The sequence below is a fragment of the Chenopodium album genome, chromosome 10, assembly GCF_948465745.1.
Source record: "Chenopodium album chromosome 10, dcCheAlbu1.1, whole genome shotgun sequence".
Taxonomy (NCBI): Eukaryota; Viridiplantae; Streptophyta; class Magnoliopsida; order Caryophyllales; family Amaranthaceae; genus Chenopodium; species Chenopodium album.
The window spans coordinates 49,058,103-49,068,852 of record NC_137843.1 but is presented as its reverse complement, the minus strand read 5'-3'; the positions used below and the strand labels follow the sequence as shown (position 1 = coordinate 49,068,852).

General features: G+C 38.5%; 1 protein-coding gene across 2 annotated transcripts; it reads left to right on the top strand.

Annotated features, from left to right (window-relative positions):
- Nucleotides 1–421: 421 nt before the first annotated feature.
- On the top strand, nt 422–9,791 carry LOC145562494 (DNA-directed RNA polymerase II subunit RPB1-like). Of its 2 annotated transcripts, XM_081622794.1 has the most exons (14): nt 422–732; nt 846–1,109; nt 2,565–2,864; nt 2,952–3,110; nt 3,239–3,400; nt 3,498–3,718; nt 3,790–3,931; nt 4,022–4,357; nt 4,452–4,738; nt 5,195–5,453; nt 5,536–8,597; nt 8,748–8,819; nt 9,229–9,282; nt 9,382–9,791. In XM_081622794.1, exons 1-14 carry the CDS (start codon nt 649–651, stop codon nt 9,482–9,484), a joined length of 5,505 nt encoding a protein of 1,834 aa, XP_081478920.1. In that variant the 5' UTR covers nt 422–648; the 3' UTR covers nt 9,485–9,791. The 2 variants fall into 2 exon arrangements, with proteins under 2 accessions (XP_081478920.1, XP_081478919.1); XM_081622793.1 differs by having other exon boundaries at nt 3,790–4,357.
- The last annotated feature ends 959 nt before the right edge of the window (nt 9,792–10,750 follow it).

The following is a 10,750-nucleotide window of genomic DNA, read 5'->3' as shown; positions in this document are numbered from 1 at the left end:
GCTAGAAGAGATACAAGCAATTGTAATGAATATCCTTATACTAGCCTTTTCCCCACATTGGCATAACTTGACTTGATTTAATAAAATGTCTGAGCTATATTGAGTTACAAAAAAAAAAAAAAAAAAAAAAAAAAAATAAATGGTGGAAGTAAATATTAGAGCTTAATTAATCTGGACTCAAACCTTAAATATTGGACTAACCAACTCAAACTCGTAACAATAACGGGCCTAAAAACTTATGGCAAAAAACCAAGAAAGTCGGTCTAACACAAGGACAATCTTGTCATAAAACCAAACAACCCTTTTCTCAACCTATCTTCACCAGGGCACTTTCGTCAATTCATAACCCGAAAATTCCGGCTCTTCGTCTATAAATAAACCCCTTGGGGTCTCCAAATCTCCCTATTTTCTCACTCTTCTCTTCCGCCGCAGAGAGAGAATTGGTTACGGAGAGATCCACAAATTCTCCATTTCTCCCTCCTTAATCCAAAAAAAAAAAAAGGACAAAAGTCTTCGAACTAACTCACAACACTGCAGAACATCTTCAATTTCAATTTGGAAAAAAAAATTTGATTATAAGTTCATCAATTTCGAAACCCTAATTTTGTTTTGAGGGAAATTTTATTGATTAATTGACTACCTGCAAAGATGGATACTAGATTTCCGTATTCACCAGCAGAGGTTACGAAAGTTCATTTGATTCAGTTCGGAATTCTGAGTCCCGATGAAATTGTAATCTTCCTGCTTTAGTTTCCATTTTGGAAACCCTAGTTTTTGTTTTGATTGATCGGATTTGTGAAATTGTGTGTTTGTTTGTTTGATTGATTGGGTTTTGTTATGTGCAGCGGCAAATGTCGGTTGTGCAAGTGGAGTTTAGTGAGACGACGGAGAGAGGGAAGCCGAAACCGGGGGGTTTGAGTGATATGAGGCTCGGGACGATTGATCGGAAGTTGAAGTGTGATACATGTACAGCTAACATGGCGGAATGTCCTGGTCATTTTGGACATCTTGAGCTTGCTAAGCCGATGTTTCATATCGGGTTTTTGAAGACTGTACTTAGTATTATGCGTTGTGTTTGCTACAATTGCTCCAAGATTCTTGCCGATGAGGTGAACTATTTATTTGATTTGCTCTCCCGTTGGCAATTTCCCCGGCAATGTAAAATTTTAGATGTCAATTGAGCTGATGTAGTAATGTACTTTATGTCATAATATGTGAAACAATTCTTGCTTCGAAATTAGTAGCTTATCTGATGTAATTCAAACATTTTGATTACTTTTGCCGTAGTTATAAGGTGGATAATTTGCTTCTTAGTGACCGTGTTTGAAGCATTGACTAATTGTTAGTGGTGAACTTCGTCGAGATTGAAATAATAGATCAAATATCACTATAGGAGGAAAGAGAATGAATGCATATAGGTTATTTAGTGTCAGTTTAACTTCAATTATACCTTGTGTTCTAAGATTTTACAAGGCTGCATTAATTACATATGATTTAATCATGGTTGTTGTATTTTATATATAGCTTTATGATTCTATGATGCTTTAACTTAGACAAAAATCAAATTTCTTATATTAATTTAGGCTAATCTAAAAGACTAAGCAGTTTTTTTAAGATTGCCAGACATTACATGCTTGCATTGGTTATTTCCCTGGCAATGTATGATTGTAGATGTCAATTGAGCTGATGTAGTTATGTGCTTTATGTCATTATATGTGAAACAATCCTTGATTTGAAATTAGTAGCTTATCTGAAGTAATTCGAACATTTTGATTGCTTTTGTTGTAAATGTAAACGGAAAATTTGCTTCTTAGTGATTGTGATTGTTAGTGCTGAATTTTGTCTTAAGGCTTGGAATAACAGATCAAATTTCACTGTAGGAGGATAGAGAACGGATGCATATAGGTTATTTAGAGTCAATATAACTTCAATTATACCTTGTGTTATTATGATTTTACAAAGATATGCCCGATATAGCTCTATGAAGCATTAACTTAGACTAAAATCAAATTTGTTATTTTAGTTTAGGGTAATTCAAAGGAATAAGCCTTTTTTAAGACTGCGAGACATTATAAGTTGCCCTTAAAGAAGGAAATTAGTTTTCCCTTGAGTAGAGTTGGCATTTCATACCTGTCTCATAGGTTCTTACCTTTAAGTCATACGAGTAAAAGGATTCAATTGCCACCTCTATGTTTTAGGCTGAGACTTTTAGGAGGTGTCTAAGCACCTCACTGCTTTCTGCCAATCAGTAGGACAGGATTTATGACTATTAAGAATTGAATCTTTGAGCCTCTGAACAAAGAGGCACTGACAAAAAACAGGATCCTCCTCACGGCTTGATAGGCAGTGTTTGCCTCATAAAGAAGCAACAGTGACTTGAAATTAAGTATCTCAATAAACCTTATATGAGTTAGTGTTGTGCATTCTTTTTTAAAGAAGTTATTTGCCTCTAGGAGGTTAGTATACACATGTTTCATCAACCATCGTGTTGCTATCAATTTTCCTACAAGTTCAAGTTTGAATTGCCACTGATGGGTTTGTTGCTGCTTTCTTCATTATTGCAGGAAGACCACAAATTTAAGCAAGCATTGAAAATTAGAAATCCCAAAAACCGGTTGAAGAAAATATTGGAGGCCTGTAAAAACAAAAGGAAATGTGAAGGAGGTGATTCAATGGATGTACAAGATCAGGATGATGAAGAGCCTGCCAAGAAGAGTCGTGGTGGCTGCGGTGCGCAACAGCCAACCTTCACTATTGAAGGTATGAAAATTATTGCTGAGTACAAGAATACTAAGAAGAAAAGTGATGAGCAGGAACAGCTTCCTGAGCCTGCTGAGAGAAAGCAGCAGCTTACTGCTGAAAAGGTTGGTGTCATTTTTGCAATTATCTTTCTAGCTTTGTCTTTTTTGTAATATTATTAAAAGCAGTTCTTATCATTTTAAAATGTTCAGGTGCTTAGTGTTCTTAAGAGAATAAGTGATGAAGACTGTCAATTGATGGGTTTCAGTCCCAGATATGCTCGCCCTGACTGGATGATTCTTCAAGTTCTTCCTATTCCTCCACCTCCTGTGAGACCATCTGTGATGATGGATACCTCTTCTAGGAGTGAGGCAAGTGTCTGCTTTTGTTTTCATTTTCTGCATGGTAAAATAATAAGATTTGGCAAGACGTGTACGGGTATTCTCCCTGTGTTGGCTATATAGTTCCATAATGGATTTTAATTTGCAATTACTTGTAGGATGATTTGACCCATCAATTAGCTATGATCATTCGTCATAACGATAATCTGAGAAGACAAGAGAGGAATGGTGCGCCTGCACATATCATCTCTGAATTTGCACAGTTGCTGCAGTTTCATATTGCTACGTACTTTGACAATGAGCTGCCTGGACAGCCAAGAGTAGGCGTTTTTTTTTTCCACATCTTTGTTCAAATTAAAATCATTTTAGATCTGTTTTCAAGTCTAGAATTAACTGATATTCCATTTTGGTGTCCAGGCTACGCAACGATCAGGTAGACCAATCAAATCAATATGTACAAGGCTGAAAGCCAAAGAAGGTCGTATAAGAGGCAATTTGATGGGAAAACGAGTGGACTTCTCTGCTCGTACTGTCATTACTCCTGATCCAAATATAAACATTGACGAATTGGGTGTTCCATGGAGTATAGCGTTAAATCTCACATATCCGGAAACTGTGACTCCTTATAATCTTGAAAGGTGTATTTTTTCTCCTGTTTCATCTGTTGAAAGTTTACCAGACTTTGTTCTAATCTGCTTTTGTTATGTAGGCTGAAAGAGCTTGTTGACTATGGTCCACATCCTCCTCCTGGTAAGACTGGAGCCAAGTACATTATCAGGGATGATGGTCAGAGGCTTGATCTCCGTTATTTGAAGAAGAGTAGTGATCATCATTTGGAGCTGGGGTACAAGGTCATTGTTCTACTCACAGAAAATGAAATGTTATCACTTCTGCTTTGTTTGACTAAGGGTTTGCTGACGTTTGTTTATGGTTATATACAGGTTGAACGACATTTGAATGATGGGGACTTTGTACTTTTCAATCGACAGCCCAGTCTCCATAAAATGTCCATTATGGGTCACCGAATAAAGATCATGCCCTATTCTACATTTAGATTGAACTTGTCTGTTACGTCACCTTACAATGCTGATTTTGATGGTGATGAAATGAACATGCATGTTCCTCAGTCTTTTGAGACTCGAGCAGAAGTTCTTGAGCTTATGATGGTTCCAAAATGTATCGTCTCCCCACAAGCCAACAGGCCTGTTATGGGAATTGTGCAGGATACTCTATTGGGTTGCCGTAAAGTCACGAAGAGGGATACCTTCATAGAAAAGGTGACTGATTCAATGATATGTATTTCTTTGTGTTTCATAGCTGCATAGTACTTCAGTTCATTAACTTATCCTTATTGTGTACGTTGGGTGACAGGATGTTTTTATGAATATTCTTATGTGGTGGGAGGATTTTGATGGGAAAGTTCCTCAGCCAGCTATTTTGAAGCCCAGGCCTATATGGACTGGAAAGCAAGTTTTCAATCTCATCATACCAAAGCAGATAAATCTCGTTAGATTTTCTGCATGGCACCAAGAGACCGAAACAGGGTTTCTTACTCCAGGGGATACTCGTGTCCTTATAGAGAAAGGAGAACTATTATCTGGAACACTCTGTAAGAAGACCCTTGGGTCATCCAGTGGGAGTTTGATTCATGTTATCTGGTATATTCCTCCTCTTTTTTTTCCATCTGGATAGACTTTTTCTAAGGCTTGTCAATGTTTTGATAGAGTTCACTTTTGAACTTGGATAGCTAACAAACTATGCAACCTGTTATCTGTTTATCTTTCCTTACCCCTTTTATTTTTTTATTTCTTTTATCATACTGCTTGAATTCATGAAATGTTTACCTGATACATCAAGTTTAGCTGTCTAGTCTATTAGGATCACAAGTAGCACACTTTTTTATTTGTCTGAGTTGGTTATGCTGGCTTCCAAGTCAAATTTTGATCTATTGAGTTGCTGGTGCATGTATTGTATAGAGTAGTTTGTTACATCTGTTTGCATATAACTTTTCTGCTTTGCATTTCTGCTTATGGTGGAGCTATCATTGTTCTGATAAGATTCTAGTATGGAGACGATTATATGTAATTCTCATTTGAAAATTTCCTCTACAACAGGGAAGAAGTTGGGCCAGATGCTGCTCGTAAATTTTTGGGGCATACCCAGTGGCTTGTTAATTACTGGCTATTGCAGAATGGTTTTAGTATTGGTATAGGAGATACAATTGCTGATGCATCAACCATGGAGACCATCAATGTAACCATATCACAAGCTAAAAACGAAGTGAAAAACCTGATTAGATCTGCTCAGGAAAAACAGTTGGAGCCTGAACCTGGACGCACGATGATGGAGTCATTTGAAAACAGAGTTAATCAGGTCATTAAAATCTTTATATTTTAATTTTTATTTTTGGATTCTCTTATGTGTCTAGTATTTACTGAGTGATGCCCATATTCAGGTTTTGAATAAAGCTCGTGATGATGCTGGAAGTAGTGCTCAGAGGAGTCTATCTGAGACAAACAACCTAAAGGCTATGGTTACTGCTGGGTCAAAAGGAAGTTTTATTAACATATCTCAGATGACTGCCTGTGTGGGACAGCAAAATGTTGAAGGCAAACGGATACCTTTTGGATTTGTTGGTCGTACGCTACCTCATTTCACCAAGGATGATTATGGGCCAGAAAGTCGTGGGTTTGTGGAAAATTCATACTTGAGAGGATTAACTCCCCAGGAGTTCTTTTTCCATGCTATGGGTGGTAGAGAAGGTCTAATTGATACTGCTGTTAAAACTTCTGAGACTGGCTACATACAGAGAAGGCTAGTTAAGGCTATGGAGGATATCATGGTCAAGTATGATGGTACTGTGAGGAATTCTCTTGGAGATGTTATACAGTTTCTTTATGGTGAAGATGGCATGGATGCTGTTTGGATAGAATCCCAGAAGTTGGATTCCCTGAAAATGAAGAAGTCAGAATTTGAGGCGACATACAGATATGAGTTTGATGCTGATAACTGGGAGCCAGATTATATGTTGAAAGAGCATGTGGATGATCTAAAAACCATTCGTGAGTTCCGTAATGTGTTTGATGCGGAGGTCCAAAAACTTGAAGTAGATAGATGTCAACTTGCAACTGATATTGCTACCACAGGAGATAATTCTTGGCCATTACCTGTGAATCTTAAGAGGCTGTTATGGAATGCTCAAAAGACATTCAAGGTTGACATGCGGCAAAAGTCTGATATGCACCCAATGGAAATTGTGGAAGCAGTAGATAAGCTTCAGGAGAGGTTGAAAGTTGTTCTTGGTGATGACTTTTTGAGTAAAGAGGCTCAGAAGAATGCCACACTCTTCTTCAATATCTTGCTTCGTAGTACTCTTGCCAGCAAACGTGTCTTGAGGGAGTTCAAGCTTAACCGCGAAGCATTTGATTGGGTTATTGGTGAAATAGAGTCGCGGTTTTTGCAGTCATTGGTAGCTCCTGGGGAAATGATTGGCTGTGTTGCTGCCCAATCAATTGGTGAGCCTGCCACTCAGATGACCCTTAACACTTTTCACTTTGCTGGTGTTAGTGCTAAGAATGTCACTCTTGGTGTTCCAAGGCTGAGGGAAATCATCAACGTGGCAAAGAAAATTAAAACTCCTTCTCTATCAGTCTTCTTAAATCCTGAAATTAGCAAGACAAAGGAGAGGGCGAAAAATGTGCAATGTATCTTAGAATACACATGCCTGCGAAGTGTGACTCATGCCACTGAAGTGTGGTACGATCCAGATCCTATGAGCACTATCATTGAAGAGGATGTAGACTTTGTCAGGTCATACTATGAAATGCCGGATGAAGAGGTTTCCCCTGATAAAATTTCTCCTTGGTTGCTTCGTATAGAATTGAACCGTGAAATGATGGTGGATAAAAAGTTGAGCATGGCTGATATTGCGGAAAAAATCAACTTGGAATTCAGTGATGACATGACGTGTATCTTTACTGATGACAATGCTGAGAAGTTGATCCTTCGTATACGTATTGTGAATGATGAAGGTCAGAAGGGTGACATGGAGGATGATTCTGCAGAGGATGATGTATTCCTTAAGAAGGTTGCTGGTAGTATGTTGACTGAGATGGCACTAAAGGGAATCCCAGATATCAACAAGGTATTCATCAAACAGAGTAAAGTAAATAAATTTGACGAGGAGAAAGGTTTTAAGGCTGAGACCGAGTGGATGTTGGATACTGAAGGTGTCAATCTTCTTGCTGTTATGTGTCATGAAGAAGTTGATTCTACAAGGACGACGAGTAATCATTTGATTGAAGTTATGGAAGTTCTTGGAATTGAGGCTGTTCGTAAGGCCTTGCTAGATGAGTTGCGGGTTGTCATTTCTTTCGATGGATCTTATGTGAATTATCGCCATTTGGCCATTTTGTGTGATACAATGACATATCGTGGACATTTGATGGCTATTACTCGTCATGGTATCAATCGGAATGATACTGGGCCTTTGATGAGATGTTCATTTGAAGAAACAGTGGATATCCTTCTTGATGCTGCTGTATATGCTGAATCAGATTATTTGAGGGGTGTAACAGAAAACATCATGTTGGGACAGCTAGCACCAATTGGAACTGGTGGCTGTTCATTATATCTTAATGAGGAAATGTTGCAGCATGCTATTGAAGTACATCTTCCAAGTTATGTGGAAGGCTTGGAATTTGGGATGACACCTGCTCGGTCACCCATTTCTGGAACACCTTATCATGAGAGTATGATGTCTCCAAGCTACTTGCTTAGCCCAAATATCCGACATTCGCCCATCAATGATGCTTCATTTTCTCCATTTGTTGGTGGCATGGCCTTCTCTCCTGCTTCATCTCCTGCTTATCTCTCACCAAATTCGCCTGGTTATAGCCCTACTTCTCCTGGATATAGCCCAACTTCTCCAGGATATAGTCCAACCTCTCCTGGATATAGCCCAACTTCCCCAACTTACAGTCCTGGGTCTCCTGGCTATAGTCCAACAAGTCCAGCATATTCACCCACAAGCCCATCTTACTCTCCCACCTCACCAAGCTACAGCCCCACATCTCCAAGCTACAGCCCCACCTCTCCAAGCTACAGCCCCACCTCTCCAAGCTATAGCCCCACGTCTCCAGCCTACAGCCCCACGTCTCCTGCCTACAGCCCCACGTCTCCTGCCTACAGCCCCACCTCTCCGTCGTACAGCCCCACCTCTCCGTCGTACAGCCCCACCTCTCCATCATACAGCCCCACATCTCCATCTTACAGCCCCACATCTCCATCATACAGCCCCACATCTCCATCATACAGCCCTACATCTCCTGCATACAGCCCTACATCTCCAGGATATAGCCCTACATCCCCAAGTTATAGTCCTACTTCACCAAGTTATAGTCCTACATCTCCAAGCTATAACCCTTCAGCCAAATACAGTCCATCACTTGCATACTCTCCAAGCAGCCCAAGAATATCACCATCCAGTCCCTACAGCCCTACCTCCCCAAATTACAGGTATACCTTTTGGTTTATGCATCAGTGTGTTTTTTTTTTGCTCTTAAATTGTGCCAGTTGTTCATTATGAGAAAGTACACGAGTCTATGAACCTGCAAATATCTTATTACAGCTTGTTCTTATTATTGTGCCTTTCACTTTTTATTTCAGTCCTACATCACCATCTTACTCGCCGACGTCGCCCTCTTACTCCCCTTCAAGCCCAAGCTATAGTCCAAGCAGGTACTGTTTGTAACATTAGCCTTAAAATATAATTTTATGATCAATTCCCAGTAACTTTTTTGCTAATGAGTTTGCATAGTTTATGATTTTAGTGTATTAATCGAATTACAGAAATGGGAAAGATATAGCAAGCATTCAAGAGGCTTGTTCTCTCTCAGAATATATATTATAAACTAATTGAATACTCTTATTTATGTTCAACATGCTTTTCTCTATGTCAACTCCCCTATAATTATTGACTAACTTTTAATATTCCTTCAGAAGTTTCTCACAGAGGTTTATAGTGCCCTTCCCCTTAGATTGATTTCACTGCATTAGGTGTTGCATATTTGATGGATACATGGTTTTTATTTTTTATAGATTTTTTTTTTTTATTAATTTATATTTTGACACTGTCTTTTGCTTGCAGCCCATATGGTTCAGGTCCAAGCCCTGATTATAGCCCCAGTTCTCCTCAGTACAGGTGAGGATGACGGTAAAAAAATATCATTGCTGGTGATCTGGCTTTTGCAGTCTATTTGGATTCTGGTGTTTCTGACTTGCTATTTATTTCTTCATGCAGTCCAAGTGCAGGATATTCTCCTAGTGCTCCTGGTTATTCACCTTCATCAACCAGTCAGTATACTCCGCAAATGAGCGACAAGGATGACAAAAGCAAGCGTTGAACTCTTGAAAAAGGACTCTGCCCATGATATGCAATGTGCATGATTTGAATGTAAATTAAACACGCTTTGTTACTACTAATGGACCGACCCAAGAGGTTGGGTTTTGTTTAGAACATTTGAGTTTTGTTGAGGATCCTTCTGTTCTGGGTAGATGTAATCACTAGCTTACTTGTTTCGTTGCTCATGCTAATAATGGTTTTTGTACGTGAATATTGATAATTTGATCTTGTAAAATAGTACTAATGTACTATATAGAACAAACTGTTACTATAAAGTATAAACAATTTATCAATTTTGTTATTTTCAACTGCATCACTCACAGCATAGTTTACCTGCTGATGAGGAGTTAAATGACATTTTTTATGTAGTGGTTATTTTTATAATTGAAAACCAAAAATTATTCAGGTTTTTTGCTTGAGTGAATTGTTAAGCTTTTAAACCTTTAATAGAATTCTCAAGACCTAATCAATGTCAAAAAAAATAATAAGACCTATAAATTGGAGTGAAGTATATGAATGGGTATTAAACTTCGATGTTTGTTGCAAATAGGAGACTCAACTTTCAAAAGTGGCAATTTGGGTACTGAACTTTTGGAGAGTACTTGCTAGAGGGAATATTCCGGTCAAGTGGCTTGTATTACCTGTAATAACCGGTTTAAGGCATTTTTTATTTTTTTTATTACTTTTTTGTTTTTTAAATTCGAAGTACAGAGTAATGATGAGGCTGCATTGGTAAATGAGATTAGATGCTTTCTCTTCTCTCAATGCTTAGCAACTTGTGGCGGGAAATCCTTCTTCACGAAGCTTTTGTTGCAAAGTTTCCTAGAATACCCCTTATTTCTCCCTCCTCATTCAGACAACCTTTACTTTCCCATTTCCGGGGGGGGGGGGGGGGTGACCTTCATAGATTCTCTCCATTAAAAAAACTCCAAAAGAACAAAGTTGCAATTGAATGCTCATGAGTTGGGCAGCCACTGATCTAGACGAAGAAAGAGACAGGAAAATAGCTAGACATAATTCAGGAGAAGGTATATCCTCTTTCTTTGTCTCTATGCTCATGAATTTTGTGTTGCTTTGTTGTTGTGTTCTACATAAAAGTATTGGTTTGTCTTTTTCGCATGAGTAAAATATGGTTTTTTTTCTTTATTTTGTTGCCAAAGTGTTTGGCTTAGATTAAACAAGCTTTTAATCTTGATTGTTGTGTTGTATTTGTTGTTAAAAAATGGAGAAAGTGAGGGTTTATTGGTAGTTTGTTCAAGAGAGTCGT